This window comes from Mycteria americana, chromosome 22, assembly GCF_035582795.1.
Source record: "Mycteria americana isolate JAX WOST 10 ecotype Jacksonville Zoo and Gardens chromosome 22, USCA_MyAme_1.0, whole genome shotgun sequence".
Classification (NCBI taxonomy): Eukaryota; Metazoa; Chordata; class Aves; order Ciconiiformes; family Ciconiidae; genus Mycteria; species Mycteria americana.
The window spans coordinates 2,943,528-2,960,329 of NC_134386.1; the positions used below are offsets into that span (position 1 = coordinate 2,943,528).

Here is a 16,802-nt window from a genome sequence, read left to right on the forward strand (position 1 = left end):
AAGCGTCATGCCTGCTGTAATAAATGACGCACTATAATAGTTACAAGTAACCAATTTACACTCCTAGCACAGTTGCTAATCAATAAAATGGAATAGTTTACCCCGGTGTCTTTATTATATGTATTCTGGTACTTCACTCCCAGCCAACTCAGATATCTTGTTTCTCCAAAGTGCAACCTATTTGTTTTCCTCTCATTAAGTGCCTCTATAGGATATAAAGTTAATAGAGTGAAATAAATATCCAGCAACATTAAATGTTGACCCAGGGTTCACAGTTACGGTTATTTCAGGGCATCTGCTCGTGATGCAGTTCGGACAGCAGCATCACTCTCAAATTTCTCACAATCTTTCAAACAAAGAACCCACCGGATACGCAGAAGTCATTCCCAAAGGCAGGTGGGCACTGCCTGCGTTTCATTCGTTCTGTCTGTGTGATAGCTGGTCTGGGAAGTACAGGTCTGGGAAGTGCAGAGGCGAAGAGAGAAGGGGCCATGTGCCCACATCTGCTTTTTCCAGGGTATCAGGGGGTCTAATTAACGATGCAAACCTTGCTCTTCTCTAGCCTCAGCCCATCGCAGCCACAGCAGCGCTACCCTTGCAGCGTTATCTGTGGTCTGCTGCCTTCGCTGATAACACAAGTCATTTTTCAGAAGCTTCAGCTGGGTCCTGGCTTGGGACAGAGGACACTTTAGCTTAGGTTTCACCCAGCCGCGGCATTTGTCTCCCTGCAAATTAAACAGGAGAGCCAGGGCTGTCCTGCTTCGTCCTACCCTAAGCACGCAGTGCTTAGCGAGCGAGCTCTCCTCTTCTCCGCAGCAGACCTGACTCGAGGAGTTGGTGTTTCAGGAATTCGGGAATGCGTTGGGAAGATCACAGCTGCACGGTCCTTCTGCTCCGCTTTGAGACACCGAAACATCTCAAGGGCGACTTTGATTACAAAGCATTTCAAGTATTAGATGTCCCTGTAATCATGGAAAATAGGGCTTGAAGTGACCTTAAGAGGTCATCCATTCCCTCCCCTGCTCCCAGGCAGCCTCAGCTCTGCTTAAATCACTGGGAATGAACGAGTCTGATCCATTCCCAAAAGTTTTCAGAAATGAAAATGCTGCAAATTTCCCAAGAAATTTCTTAGTGTTTAGCTCTAACATCTCACCTTCAATGGCACAATTTACACCTCTCTCCTGTTCCCAGTGGATGTAGTGAGTAAGATTTTCCCTTTCCCTCTGGAGCAGCACTCTTGGTTGCTGTTTTGCCTGGCACTGCTCAGGGCACCTCCGCTCTGCCAGAGACAGATTTCAGGTGTTGCACGTCCCAGGTGAAAATAACGCTTTCTGCTCCATTTTGTGTGCAAGCCTTAGGCTGATCTGAGGTTCCTCATTGTATCCGGCTACCATCGATCAGTATTAGCATCTGCTCTGCTCCTCAAATCACAGGGAGAGAGGAAGGAGGGATTTTTAAGTTTTTCACCCCCATCCTCTCCCTGAAATCACAGGCGTTGGCGTATCATTCAAACTCTGGTCCTGATTCAGGACCGATTCTGTTCTTAACTCACCTTTGCTGCTGTCAAAGGCACAGAGGCGCAAAGCTTTTCTTGGGAGCTCGTTTCTCTCCCTAAAATACCAGCGACGTCTTGCAGAGGAGGTCACTCTTACATGCTTTATTCTCACTCATCCTGTTACACCTTTGCAGAGCACAAGTCCTAAATATGAGCTTCTTTCCCCCAAAGCCCTGGCCCCACAGCCCGTGTCCCGCTTTCCGCTCCCTTCCCAGGGCTGCCTGGGGTCCCGCTGCCCGCTCGCAGCCTCGGCTACCGTACGGCATCTTCTATATCTCGTGCAGCAAAGGCTGGTGCTGTCAGGAGAGGCAACCGCACACCCGATCCCGGGTGCCAGGACTCTGCCAGGAAGCTCAGACTTACCAAAACCATGGCGAAAGCAGCTTTGGCTCCAGCTGAAGGCAGCGAGGGTTTGCCTGGCTCCTCGTCCCATCCCTTGTGCTTAACCCTGCCCAGTGTTCACATCGGGCTGCGCTGGGGACACGAGTGACGGGCTGGATGGGTTTACGGGGCATCTTTGGAGTGACGAACACCGCTTCGTCCTCTCTTCTGGGTTCAGACCTGCCTCCCCCTCCAGTGCTTGCAGGAACGGAACAGGTTTTTTCACGATGGCAAAATACCAGATCTGTTTTTAAATGCCAATACTCCCTTTTAACTGCAAACAAACCCTAGGGCCTTTTAAGGTTCCAGCGGTTGTTCTTGATGAATTCCGCTCACTGGGATGGCTGTCTCAGAGCCTTCCTGATTGCCAGTTCTTTTGGGGGAAAAAAACCCCACAACAACTAAAAATGGGAACCACAAACCAGAGAGAATATGGACTTCTCCTTGTTGCGCGTTGTGCTTGTTTCTTTTTCCTGAAATGCTTGTCGTAGCCCCCAGGAGCAGGGACCTACAGGACAGTAACTGCCGTAACAAAAAACCCCCGGCAGCACCTGTAACATCCATGCGGGGAAGATTTATTTGGACCACTGAGCTGCATATAAAAAAATCTCACAACTGCAGCTTTTACCTCTGTGTAATGAGCACTGTCACTGCTTGAGAGGCTGGAGAGACGATGCGGACTTGCTCTAGCATTAAAACTACCTGTGCTTTACCCAGTTAGCACGTTACCTTGCGGCAGTTATCTTCATGTGAAAACCATCCTTTATTCCCTCTTCGAGCAAAGATAGAGCCAGAACTAACCAGCTGGGGAGATTAGAGTGGTGGAGCTGCAGGAAAGGAGAGGAAATAATCAGTCCCGCTAAATCCCAAGTATGTGCCAGCAGGACGAGAAACTAGACAACCCGGTCCACGGCAAGGCGCCTGCCCAAGTGGCCGGTTCAGTAACGTGAAATTATTTCCATCTCGTGCCCTTGCTGCTCTCCTAACATCACCTTTCCGGCAGCCCAGCGGTGCTGGTGCCCCGGTGCAGGCGGTGGGGTATGGGTCAAGGTTTCGATTGTGAAATGACCTATATTTTTTAAAGTGACTCACAACAGAAAATGTTGCTGCGCGGCTTCCCGCCTCCCGCGTTACACTTGTTTTGGGTATAAAGAATTAGGCAAAAATGCAATGGTATTAGTGGCTGAGCCTTTCGTTGCCTCTTGCTACAGGGAGTTTAAAAAGTGGAGGCAGGAAAAGCAGCGAGTGCTGGAGAGCCCGCTGTTCTTTGGGGGATTTAAACGGTGACTCGAAATTATAGGGCCCCCAAATTTGTACTCGCGGAGCATAAATCTGATATAAATGCATTTATTTCGGACTGGAGGAAATCTGATACAAATACCTACAGTTACTGAAAGGAAAACATTTAATCTGTGCTTTATAAGTGCAGCAAATGTTTGGAGGGGGCTTCAAAAGAGCAGCTCCTACTTGAAATAAGGTCAGGGGGAGTTCAGCAACGGCAGGATTCATCCCCCACGATGCTTTCTCAACTACGTTAGTTTAGTTTATCATTGTACCAAGACCAAAACTTTCCCCCACCGCTCCAGCCAGCCGTAGGAGCAATGGCTGCTCCGGGTACCTGTCCAGCTGCTCACAGTGATTTTTGAGGAAGAAAAACCAAATTGGCAGGTTAGAAAGGTCTGCTATAAAGAAGTGGTGGCATATTCATTTGGGGGAAAATTGAAAATTAAAGGGACTATCTGAACAACAGCATTTCAGGGCTCATGCTGATAAGCATTTTCCTTTCCTCGCATTTAGAGTTTACCACTCGCCCAAAGAAAATGACTGCAAACCCAAGAATTAACCATTTCCATTGTGAGGGAAAACAAGAAATCTATGCAAAGCAGCTCGCTTTGGTTGCAATTTGACCATTTCTCTCTGTGTTCCCAAACCCCAATGGCGAATTCAGGTTGTTGCTCCAGGAGACCTGGGAAGCGCAACCAGCCCCAGCCCAAAGCGGAGCTGAGCACCCTGCCCTGGTGGGAGCCCAGAAACTGCAACGCAGCAGATGTAGAGGAGAAGCAAATAGTTGTTTGGTTGTGGTTTTCTGTTGGGTTTGTTTTAAAGAGACTCCAGCTTTTTAGTACCAGAACGAAAGGATTTTTCAGGATGTGAGTTGATTTTGAAGCCAGAGTTTATTGCAGTATTTGCTTTGTTTTTAACTGAAGCACTAAAATGTTTAGGGAATAGGCAGATCTTCGAGCAAGTTGCAGGTTTAACCATTTCCATCTTCAGCACTGCTGCTTCTGAACCTCCCACCCTTCAGGGAGCGGAGGGGCATTTCCCAGCGCTCAGCCCCTTCCTTGGGGCTGGGGATGCTCCTCTGCTCCTCAGCTCGAACAAAACATCATTTAAATGCCAAGAGGGTGTTTCAAATGCAGAGAGCACCAGGGGATTATTAATAATCTACTTCAAACCTTAATTTTGTTTTAAAGCAAACTGTTAATTTCATAGCAAGTTTGATTCTTAACAAATTTATCAACACGAGCTTTAATCAACTGGATCTTCTTAGATACGAGCTGCTTTTTCCAGTCATGAATATTTTCCACATAATAAAAACTGAACAAAAGGTGGTTTAAACTGGGATTCCACTTAAGTAAAAGGAAACATTTCCCAACTGTAACCCTCACTCTCCTTGTTCAGTTGAATTCTCACCTATGTTTTAAGGACAGGCTTGCTCCATATTCAGATTATTTCTGCTAGTTGAGATTTGATTGAAACAGATTCTCTGAAAACAAAATTCTTTTTTTTTTTCCTTTATGACCGTGCATTTTACTGAAAACTTTGAGTCCATATTTATTAGATAGCAATTAATACATATTTTCAAACTTTTGAAAATGGAGATTTTTTCAAAGTTTCTGGGGTTTCTAAGTGCATCTTTAATGTTGTCCAAATTAAATACTAGTGATATCACCAGAGATTAAAAAAAAAAACAACACCAGAAAACAAATTAAAGAAAGATTCAAATGATACCTGGCAGAAAAATAACAGCATATAATCTGTTCTTGTTTACTGCTAATCCGTCATAAAGATTATTTCTATTTTAGATATTTTCTGCCTCAGATCCACAACAGCACTTCAGCAGACTGCAGTAATTACACCCTTTCGTATGAAACCCCCATTTCAGTGAAATCTTAGCTGCATTATTTACCACCCAGCTTCAACCTTCTCCCTTAAGAAATTTCCCCAAACTCCTAAGTGGCAACAATAATTATCTGAACTTGTAGATAAATTGTAAAAACTCATTAAGACCATTTCTGCCTGAGTCAAAGATTGAAATCTTTAAAAAACCCCAACTTTTGCCCGAATCAGATTTTATGGATAAAATCAGAAGCAGCTTTACGTTGATAGGGGAGTGGGGCAGTAAAATTTGAAAATGTTTGTAAACTCACACGAAAAGAAATCCACTCCTCAGAGTGATTTTTCAAACTACCACCCAACTGAAGAAAATCCGGGGGGAGGAAAAAGGCCACAGAGGGTTTTTACAAGTGACAGTGCTCGGGTACAAACTGTTGCTCAGCCCTTCCCTGGCTCCAGAAATCCCACTGGATTTCTGTTGCAGTTGCTGGTAACATTTAAATCAGCGAGGGGAGAACTGTTTCCCTTTGGGGGGGATTTTGCAGGGCTGGTTTTGCCCTGGCTCAGCCGGGGTAGTTTGGGGCTGGGGGGCAGCCCCAGCTCCTGCTCAGGGGTGAGTGCAGCTCTATCACCCCCCAGCAGATCAATGATTTAGTCTCTTGCTGTTTGCATTCTCTAAATACCTTGCATCTGGAATGCTCCAGCGAGGGGAAGGAGGGTGACTGATAGCCTTTCTTGTTTCAGATCTAAATTGAAGACTTCCCTCTTTGTTTGGATTTTTTTCTTTTTTTTTTTCTTTTTTTTTTTTTTTTTTTTAGGGTGGTTTCCTTCATTTCATTATTGCAAAGGATTCTGTTACGTGGGGAAGGTACTGGGTAAACCAATAAAAGCAACAACAAAAGTATTCTGGTCAAGATTAGAAATAGATGCGAAGCAGATAGGGGATCATTTATTTTAGCTGTGTTTGTGGGGGACACGTATCAGTGGAGGAAGGTGCACGCTCAAGTTTTCAGCCAGGGAAGGCTTGAAGTGCACTTTCTGAGCTGCAGGAAATTTATTTCCCCATTTCATTGCTCTCTTCTTTTCACCTGTGAATTTTGAGCTTGGATTACACCCTGGAAACCTCAGAAACACGCACATGGACGCAGCAGTGCTCCTACAAAGACTCCTCTGGCTAATTTGGTTTGGTACTTTCAGGAGAGCCAAGTAATGCAGCTGGAAGGATGGGAACCAAACTTTCCCTGGTGAGCAGCATCTACATGTTTTTAAGGCAAAGATCCCGGGATAACAGAATGGATCGGATACAGGAGGGAAAGCTAAAGGCTTTTTGCTTTAAATGACCATTTCCCAGGATTTTTATAATTCATTTTCATGAGTTTCCTAGGAGGCTGTAGCACAGAGCACACACAAATGTCCTCGGGCATGTGCATCTATTTCTTCAGGTTTATACAACTTCTGATTCCTGAGTAATATCAAATTTATTTACTAACAAATTCTCCGCGTGGCTCTTCCTCAGCCGGGAGAAAAGTAATAATAAAAAAATATTTAGCTAATAAAAACAATATTTAGCGATAGAACACAGCACATCACAGCTGGGTAGCACCGAGGGAACAACAAAATCTGCCAGCCGTGCTGGGGGTCCCGGCCGCCCCCTGCCCCCCCGGCCCCGGGGCCCGGCCCCGCAGCGCGGCCACCCCGAAAGGCGGCCGGGGGGGGGGGGTGGGGGGTGGGCGCGGAGCCGGCTGCGCGCCCGCGCAGGGAGCGCGGAGCTGCCCGGGAGAGCCGCGCCCGGAAAGCCCTGAGCCGAGCCTTTCCCTCGATGGGCAAAAATCCTCCGTTGGGGAATTTTTTGGAATTTTTTTTTAAATTTTTCCCGGGGATGGGGGGGGGGGGGGGGCAGAGAGGAGCCCCCGGCCCGGCGGGCGGGGCAGGCGGGAGCGAGTTTTCCCGGGGAGCGTTACATTTAATTGCAGGCGCGGAGGGGCCGGACCGTGCCTCTACTTGCAGCGCGGCGGGAGGGAGGGAGGGAGGGGGAGAGCCGCGGCCGCCCCCGCCCCTCCCCGCCCGGCAGCATCCCGGGCCGAGCCCCCGGCGCACCGGGGCTCCCCCGCCCGCCCCGTCGGGGAGGCAGGAAGGCGGGGGGAGGGGGGGTGTGGGTGAATGGGGCCGGGGGGGTTCGCTGCTATTTTCAACCCATCTTGAGCCTAAAAATAAAAAGTCTCCAGAAAAGGCAGGCGGGGAGGGAAAGGGGGGGGGGGGGGGCTGCTCCGCACACGCCGCTTTGCCGACGGGGCGCCCACCCCCCCCCCCCCTTCCCAGCCCAGCTCAGGCCCCGTCGGGGAGCGGCCCTCCTCCACCGCGGGGCCCTTTTGTGCCGGGAGGAGCCCCCCCCCCTCCGCCACCTTCCCCGAAGGCTTCCGCGGGGCTGCACATGAAGGGCTTAAAACAATGCCGGGGACAATAACCCCCCCGGGGGGCTCCCCCAGCCGCCCCGCCGGGCCGGGCCAGCCCCGGGGGGGCGGGCGGGCCATGTGTGTGTCCCCCCCCCGCCCCCCATCCCCGATCCCCTGGCGCCAGGGGACCTCCCGGCCCCTTTGATGCCGAAGTTTTTTACACCCAGAAAAATCCCATTGAGGCACCGGGGGAAAGGGGTGGGGGAGGGGCGCGGTGGGGGGAGGGGCGCGGTGGGGGCGGGGGGCTGCAGCAGATGGGAAAGTGCCTCCGACGGGACGGGGCTGGGCGGAGAAGGGAGGGGGGGGGACGCCCACGGACACCCACACGGGACAGGGGGTGGATGCGCCCCCCGCTCGGAAGGGGGGGGTGTGCGTGGAGGTAAATAACGTAGTATTTAAATTAAAATAAATAAATAAGTGGCGGCCGCCCCCTCCCCCCCCGGCCCCTCCCCCCGGGGGCCGGGCCCTCCCGCATCACCACGTGGCTTCCTCCAGCAAACATTTTCACTCATTTTCCAGGTCGGTTTTATTTAGAGGCGGTGCCCGGCTGCCGAGAGGCGTCCGGTGACACTCCAGTGCCACTCCGCCGACTTGGGGGCCCCCGCAGCCGGCGCCACCGCCCTGCCCGCCGCCGCCACCCGCCGGAGCCGCCCCCTCCCCTAGGAACCCCCTCCCCCTCCTCCAGCAGCCGCCGCCCCCCTCCCCAAAGGAAAAAAAAAAAAAAATCCATCAAAAAAGGGGGAAAAAAAAAGGAAAAAACCTAAAAAAAGAGGGGCGGTAAAAAAAAAAAAAAAAAAAAAAGAAAAAAAGCCCCCAAGCCAAGCCCCCGGCCCGGCTGCGGGGCGGCAGAGCGCGGCCGGAGCCCGACGGCGCGGGCGCACGGTGGAGCCCCCCCGGGAGCCGCGCTCCGAGCCCCGGCGCGCCGCCACCGCCGCCGCCCGCCCGCCGCCCCCCGCCGCCGCCGCCGCCGCCACCATGAACAAGCTATACATCGGGAACCTAAACGAGAACGTGACTCCGGCCGACTTGGAGAAAGTCTTCAACGACCACAAGATCTCCTTCAGCGGGCAGTTCCTGGTCAAGTCCGGCTATGCCTTTGTGGACTGCCCCGACGAGCAGTGGGCCATGAAAGCCATCGAAACTTTTTCGGGTAAGCGGCGTTATCTCGCCTTCCCTCCCCGCCCGCTTCCTCCTCTCCCCCTCCCCGGAGAGCTGCGGACCCCCCCCCCGGGCGCTCAGCCCCCCCCCCCCCAAAACGTGGGGCCCCCCGCTCCGTTGCGCCCCGTCGGGGCTTGCATCAGCGGGTGGCGGGGTGGGACCCCGCTTTCCCTCCCCAGCGCTGCCCCCCCCCCCCCCCAAAAAAAAGCAGCGTGGGGGGGAAAGAGCGGGCCCCCCCACCCCACGCAGCCCCCCGCCCTGCGTGGGCCGCCCCCCCCCCCCCCCCCGCAGGCTGCGGGGCGGCCGCCCCGGCGGGGCTCGGCGCGGGGGTCCCGTCGCGGCTCGGGCGGGTGGGCTGGGACTTTGGCCATTTTGATTTGAAACTGGGTTTCCTGGGGCATGTGATGTGTGGAGTAGCGCGAAGGTCGCCATGCTGCTCGCAGGGAGAGAAAAAGCTCCCCGGGAAGCAGAGAATTTTTAAAATATTTGAATTTTTTTTTTTTATTCCCCCCCTTCTCGGCCCGGGCTCCCCCCGCCTCCCCCCGGGCTCTTCCCCTCTTCTCCCCCCTCCAAAAAAAAATCATCATAATAACCCAGCAGCAAAGAAACCCACTCCATTTTCAAAGAGAAATCCATTTCTGCCATGGAGTTACAATTTTTGAGCCTTTTAATGGGGGGGAAGAAATCTGCCCGAAGGACTTCTTGCAGGGATTAAACAAGGCGGAATTAAATAAAGGCGAAGAATTGGTCTCAAAATATTATTCCTCATTTTCTTTCACTCAAAGCAGGATGAACTAAGGAATTAAATATTCCTAAGGAACATTGTCCAGACAGCTAACTCACCACTCCCTCCCACCGCTTCCCATTTGAAGCCAGTCTTACATTTAATAAAATGCACTTGTAAAGGAATCGGAAAATGTATTTGTGCGTAGTTCGTCGTAATTTGAATTAAATTGCGAGGTTTCACGTGATAGTATGTTATCCAAAGCTTTCTGACCACTCCACCCAGATTTTAAAAAACAGACACGTTTTGTTTTTAGGGAAAGTGGAGCTTCATGGAAAACAGCTAGAGATTGAACATTCAGTACCTAAAAAGCAAAGGTAATAAAGTGTTTTAATTTCTTTTTTTTTTTTGTTATTTTTTAAATTTCTGTTGGGGGAAAAAAAAATTAACGTAAGATAAAGGAGGCAAAAAAATTATACCCAAATATGTGCATGTGAAATTAGAGATGTTGGTGATTTGGCTTTAGATACGTCCCCAGCGAGGTGAGAGGCAGTTTTGAGGATCAACATTTAATTTCTTTTTTTTGGTTGTTTTTTTTTTTTTAAAAAAAGAAAACTTCCTCTGTGAGCAAGTTTGGTTTTTGTTTTTGTTTTTGTTTTTTTTAAAAAGCAATGGTTAAACAATTATCCAGCAGCTCGCCCAAGGTGATGGATGGCCGAGGCGTTTTGGGTTGGGATTTTCAAACTTGTGGCACTGGAAGAATTTCCCAGCCTCGCTCGGCTCCTCCACTGCGAAATGGGCGAAATCTTTTGTTTTCCAAGAGAACTGTAAAATTAAAAAAAAAATAATAATAAAATCTTAAAAAAAGTGAAATTTGCTGGGATTTGACGGTGAGGACTTAAAGAAAAGAAAAAAAACAACATGGGGCTGGCCTCACTGTGCCATGCCGGGGAGGGATTTAAAACCCGGTGAGTGCGGGGTGCTGGCCTAGCTCCTGCCCACCGGCAACTTTTATTTTGGGGCAAGAACTGCGTTTCTTGGCGGTTTCCATCTACCTGCCAAGCGGCTTCGCCCGCCGCTGCCGGCCTTGCCCAGCCCGGCCCTCTCCATCTTCTTGGCCCTTTGTTGTTGCGCGCCGGGCTGGCGTGCAGGACGCCGGAGCAGCCCTGGGCATCGCGCTCCCCGGCCCTGCTGGGGGTTATATATGAAATATAAAGAGTATTTTATTTTTTTTTTGCAGTGACCCCCCCCCCCCAGCTCAAGGAGAGGCCGCTCGGGCTGAGGGCGAGTTAGTCCCCAACCCCAAATAGTCCACGTTGGATCGCGCAGCCCGAAACCCGCGTCGGCCACGTGACGAGGCGGTTACTTCAACGCCCGGGCGCGGAGGGAGGAGGCGAAGCCAACTCTTCCTCCCCAAACTCTCCCAGTTCCTTCGTCTCTTGACGAAACCCCCCTTGGCTGGGCAGTGGGAGCCCATTTTTGGGGTCACCCCCTTGGCCCCGCTTTGGGGGGCTGCCAAACTTTGCAGCCCTGGCTATGGCAGAGCGGGCTCCCCCGGCAGGGGCTGCTCCCAAAGGCCAAAAAAAAAAAAAAAAAAAAAAAAAATCCATTTAATAATTTCCTAGCCAAGATTTTATTATTATTATTTATTTTTTAGCACCTCGTGGCGGGGTGATCGATAGCTCTCGTTACAGCGCTGGGTGACTCGCTCTGCCTTAATTATCAATGAGCAAAGGGGTGTTATTGGAAGGGCGATTACCCTATGAAGGGTAACATAATAACACTCCAAAAAAAAAAATCCCTCTAATTTTTTTTTTTCCCCTAGTGCTGCTGGATAACCAATAGGTTGGGGGGAGCAGATCTCATCCCCCGAGAATGCGCGGGGAGAAATTCACTGAAAATGGGAATATTTCTTTGGCCTCTGTAATTCAAAGAAACGCGGGGGGGAAACTTTACAATAGGTGGAAGGAAGGTTGGTTTGCATTTCTCCTGGATCTCCTTCAAACGGGCTGTGCCTTGCATTTAGCTGCTAAACCCCTTTTGGGGGGGCTGGGGGGGGGTAAAATGACCCCCACCCCCCCCCCGCCCGCCCCGGGTGCTGCTTTTAAAGCGACAGGAGCCGCTGTCGCTGCGGGGGCTGCGGGCAGGGAGGGGCCGGGGGGGCCGGGGGGTCCCCCCCCCCCCCCCTCGGCTCTGCCCGCGGTTACTTTGTCTCACTTTGGGGAAGTAGTTTGTGTTTCTGGGTCGGAAAAAGGCAACTTTTTGGCAGCTGCTTGTAAACTTGGCAGGTCGGGTGCCCCAGACGAGCTTTTGGGGGGTAACTCGGTGTATTTTGCTTCCCCCCCCCCCCCCCCCCGCCCTGCAGAAGGGCTGAGATGGGGGGGGGGGGTGTGTCTGCCTCAAAGGCGCCTTATTTTTCCCCCCCCCCCCCCTTCTTTCCTTTCTGCTTGTTTTTAAGACTGGATTTTCCAGTTTAAAGGCACATAGAACAGGAAATGGTTAATTAAGTGTGAGCAGTGAGGACAAAATCAGATGGGTTTGGTGGGATCGAAACCAAACAACCTCCCCCTCCCCCCCCCCCCCCCCCCCGAACCTGATATTAATTTTTTTTTTTTTCCCTTTAGAAATGTGGGAAAACAAGTCGTGAGCATTGGTGCGCTTCCCGGCTAATTTAGAAAATAATAAAAAAGTTGGCTTTTTGGTTGTGTTTTCTTCTCGTTGAAAGTGCGAATAGGAATGCTCAGGAAAACTGATTTGGGTGGTTTTAGAAATGAAATGTGTCCGGTGAAATTGCATGTTGGAAATAAATCTTCCCCGCTGGTGTATTTCCTTCTTTAAAATCTCTCCTGTCCCTAAAAACCCCTCGTAGAAATTAATTAAAAAATACTGAATGTGTTAATATGGCACGAGAAAGAGTGATTGGTGTGTGTAGCTGCTGCACCAAAATACCCAAGAAAGATAAACTGATTTAGAGTTGTTTAATTACAGTGATTCTTCAAATAACACTTAAAGCTGCAAATTATGTTAATGATCACGGGGAACCATTTTAACGAAATCCTTTAGAAGTATTAGACTGTAAAGAAAAGTCAGTGCTGATAAATACGTCGTTGCATTAAAAAACCCGAGTTTTAAAGTTAATTTAGATTTGTTTAAAGTATCTCTTTGCTCTTTGGGAGTTATTTTTTTCTTCAACTTTGCTGAGAGAAAAACTTGGAGAAACTTAAGAGGCTTTAAAAAAAAAAATCTTAAAAATTATCGCCTGCTTTATTCTTCACAAGGTTAAAAAAAGAAAAGATTCTTTAAGGAAAAAAAATAATTCCGTTTTCCCACTTCGGATTAAGGATTGCTTTGGGGGGGTTGGAACTGGGAAGCTGAAAAGCCCGAAGTCGATGGGGTCGAAAGAATGAATGAATGAAGAGAGGAGGAGGGGTGAGGGGGGAAAAAAGTGAATCCATCAAGCAGACATTCCAAATATGAGGAATGTGGAAGTGAGTCGACCAGAGAGAATGAAACCAAGTAATTGGGGGGGAAGAGGGAGTTGGGTTGATAACAGCCCATAGACTTAAAACTAAAAGGGTATTTTTAAGTAGGGGTCGTCCCCAAGCAAGTTGTAGGTTTAGAGGGTCCGTGTGCTCCCGAGCAGAGGTGGGAATTATTAAACGTTGTTAATGATGGAAGGATTTAGTGTAGTGCGTAGAAATGGATGGAGAAATCTTAAAAGTGGCTTTTTAAAGTTTAGTCTTTGTTTCAAATGGATGTTTTCACACCGGAGGAATGTTCTCTTTGCGCGTGCATAATGGTGCAATTAATTGTTCGCAACGAAATATTTTAAAATCTTTGATAACAGCGAGTGTGGCTTCTTTGTTTGTCAGTATTAATCCAAAAATGTGCCTTTCTCCCTCCTGATGTTTGGATTCTCTGAAAATTGAACTGAAAAAAGTTCGCTAGTTCTTTTGCATTAAAATCAAGGCACTGTCTCGAATGCTGAGACAAAATATGCTTTTAATCCAGTCTGAAGCTCATTCTCTTCCCCTTAAAACAGGTCTGGTTTACAAGTTATAGTTTCATTAAAAAAAATTAGCAACACCCTTGTTTACGGCAGTGCTTGGAAATTGAGAGGCAGGAGGAATGCTCCTTTCTGAGGATGTTGAGTTTAATGGGATTTGGTTTGTTACTACTTTTTTGATTACCAAAAAGGGTAATAATCTGGAGTTCTTCTTTGCTTTATTTTTGTGAGCCCCCAGCTCTGAGCTGAGAGCTCTCTGCTATGGATTTTACACCTCTGAGATCTGTAGTCATGTGGAAATTAATATGTTTTGATGATTTCCAGCTAGAAAAACTAGAAATAATTTGTTATTAAATTAGTCATTAATAATTTGTCAGTAGATTTCATCCATGAGGCTTAAAACTGAGATAATTTAATCAATTGTAACATACTTGGGAGAAAGAATATATTTACCAATTTAGAGCTTGAAGTGAAAGAAATGCCTTTATTTCCCCCTTTCCACGTAGAAGCCATAACTGGCAAATATGTCCAAGAAATTGCAATTTAACCGTAAACTTCGTAGCCTCAAGTTTTGAACCCGTAGAAGATGGAGCCCGTCCTGTGTAGATGCCCTTTGTTAAGAGTTTGATGATTTTATATTCCGAAGAAAAAGAATAAATTGAATTCCCTAGAGAACCTCGGTGGCGATTGCTAGGAGTGAATCCGCTTCTCCAGTTGAATTTGTTTCTATCTTTGCCTTTTAGGTTAAAAACCAAGCAAACAGAGATATGGCTAAGGGAAGTTGGGGTTAAAGTACTCGCTTTGAAAATCGAGACCTTTCAGAATTTAAAAAAAAAAAAAAAAAACCAAACCAAAAAACCAACAAAATGGAGACTTCTGCCCCCTCCAGCCCAAGCCCCCAGCAACGTTAATGTTTTCCAGAGTTACTGGGAGGGTTTGGGGAGAGTTCAGGCTGCTGGGGATGGCCCAAGGTTGGCCCAGGGGTTTGCAGCTCCGGGCTGGAGCAGGAGGAAACATCTCCAGCCCCTTTTCCCTGCCGGGGTCACTGGCTCCAGCACCCGCCTTTCCGCTGCCTTCCAGATTTGCTGGGTTTAGGAATGGAAGGTGCTTCCATCGAGGCAGGCGGAAGGTGGGGGTTTTTTTTTTGGGTTTTTTTCTGCTTCTTTTAAAGATGCCACTGGTTTTGTAAAAAAGTTTTGGTGGGGAGAAGCGGAAGCCTGAAGCAAATGCGTAGGGAAGCCCCCAGGGGATGCTGGTGTCTGCCCCTTCCCAAAGGATTAAGGAGGGGAGTAGGAGAAAACTAAAAAAATTGAGGAGCCTGAAACCTGAAGGTTGCAGGTTTCTTCTGGGGGAAAAAAAAAAAAAAAAAAAAAAAAAAAAGCCTTTTAAAGAGGTCACAGAGACTTTTCTGGTTTTTTGGGTTTTTTTCACCAGAGAGGAGCTTTTCAAAAGTTTTAGCTGAAAACTCTCGTTTTCACTGTGACCGGAGGCATTTAAAAGCTTAAGCGAGGACGTGCGCTCCTAAATCACCCACTGCCGAGCAGCACTGCCGGCTGCCTCGCTGGGTCTGGGGGTGAGAGGGGTTCCCAGCCGCCAGACGGACCCCGATAAACCGGGGCGTAGTGGGGAGGAACCGGCAGAAGAAGTAGTTTGCAAGGTCTGCCCGTCCTCCTCACTGCCAGGCTCCTCGCCGACCGCTGGGTTTGAGCCTTTGCGCGCCTTTAAATTCTTATTCTGCCCGGTTTGAAGCGTGGAAATGATCTGGGAGGGTCCTGCGCTGAGTACCTGAGGGGGTAAAAAAAATGCACTTGCCCAGCAAAGTTTAAAAAATTTAAGAAAGCAAACGGCACAGGAGAAAAACGCATCAGCGACGGGGCTGATGTCCTACAGCGTTCCGCAGCCGCTTGGGATGGCTTTTAGCTGCTGCAGGGAGAGGCATGAGGAGTGTTGCAGAGGCAGTTATGGAATAGTCTGCTCACCAGGAAAGTTGTCCTTAACTTATATTTTATGAAACGAGAAGCCCAGACCCATGGGGGTGTTTGTCCACTCCAGAGATGTGTGGTGTTTTATCCCGGCTGCCTTCCCAGGCTGTCTGCTCTTTACCAGTAAATGTGTGAACCTTGCAGCCAGTTCAGCTCAGAAATCTTTGCTGGAGTTTACCTGAAAATTGCAAGTTTATCGCGGAGCCGGGGGGATTGCAGGGGGTCTCGACGGGAAGGTTTTCCTTGTTTCTGCAAGAAGTGCTGGGGGAGATGCTCCACGTATCTCCATCCGTCTGTCTGTCCTTGTCCTTGCGTGTTTTCTGGTGAACCATGAGATGTTCTGCCCAGGCAGCGTCGAGACCCGCGTCCCCGCAGAGGGGATGGGCTGGGGGAACGTTGGCGTTGGCCGAGGCGACCTCGGGAGGTCCCTCCCCACCCGAGTCCTGCCCTGAGCCAAGGGCAGACGTCTTGGACCAAAGCAGGCTGGAGGTTTTACACCACTCGTGCGTTGGTAGTGCCCCTGGGAAGCTGTGGGAAAGTTAACGTAAGGTGTTGTTTTAAGCTGGTTTTCTTAAAACCGGTGTACGTTTTCTGCTTCTGATGGCATAACCCACTGAAGGGGGGTGGAAACCAGTTCCCCATCGGTTTATGTCCAGTCTCCATAGCCTGCTCTTGAAGATGCTGGAGCCGTCTTCATGGTTTTAAGTATATAGATTTAAAAGCAAAGATCATGCTTTAATTGAAACCTGCTCGGTTTTCTCCTCTGGACAGAGTTAGCAATGGATGGGGCGTTCTGGAAAGGGTCTCGCGAGGGTTGGGGTCCTGCAGCCCTTTTCTGGCTCCTGTCAGCCCTTTCCGTAGGAGACGCTGCCCGACTCTTGTCCCCTTCCCTGGGGTTTGGCTTCGTTTTAGAAGCGTCTGAAGCGAAGCCGGCTGCTTTTCGGTATCGCTGCAGCTTTGGGGTGCCGGTGCCTGTTCGGAGGGGAGGCTTTGGGGTACCTGGGTGGTCTGCATGTGTTGGGAAGTGCTTTTGGGAAACCCCTTCATCCTCCCCATGCCGTTGCCTCGAGTCGAACCCGCTCCGGCTGCCTTTACAGCCCCTGCATGGGAGCTTCCCCAAGGAAGCTAATAAAACCCGAAGAGCAGGGGGACAGTTTATTGAGATCCTGGCTGGAGGCGAGGGGCCAGGGGCTGGCGAAGCTCGGCGGGAGGGAGTGGGGACATCGGTGGGGACGGTGCCGGGGATGGGATGGGAGGAACCGGGAGGGCACTGCCAGGGCAGCGGCACAGGGGCGAGAGCATCCTTACTCCGCTCCCACCTCCTGATGCGAAAGAGCAGGGGAGTGCAGCCTTCCCGTCAGGAAAAAAAAAAAAAAAAAAAAAAAAAAAAAGAGAAAATAAACAAACATAAAAAATCTGTCCGTCC

The 16,802-nt window shown here is 49.6% G+C and overlaps 1 protein-coding gene across 1 annotated transcript in view; it reads left to right on the forward strand.

Annotated features, from left to right (window-relative positions):
• The first annotated feature begins 8,018 nt into the window (after positions 1–8,018).
• IGF2BP1 (insulin like growth factor 2 mRNA binding protein 1) overlaps positions 8,019–16,802 on the forward strand; it is a 31,637-nt gene continuing 22,853 nt past the window's right edge. Inside the window, exons 1-2 of the mRNA XM_075523302.1 lie at positions 8,019–8,656; positions 9,705–9,765. Of these exons, the coding sequence (XP_075379417.1) occupies positions 8,482–8,656; positions 9,705–9,765 (236 nt within the window). The 5' untranslated portion in view covers positions 8,019–8,481. The remainder of the gene's footprint in view (positions 8,657–9,704; positions 9,766–16,802) is intronic.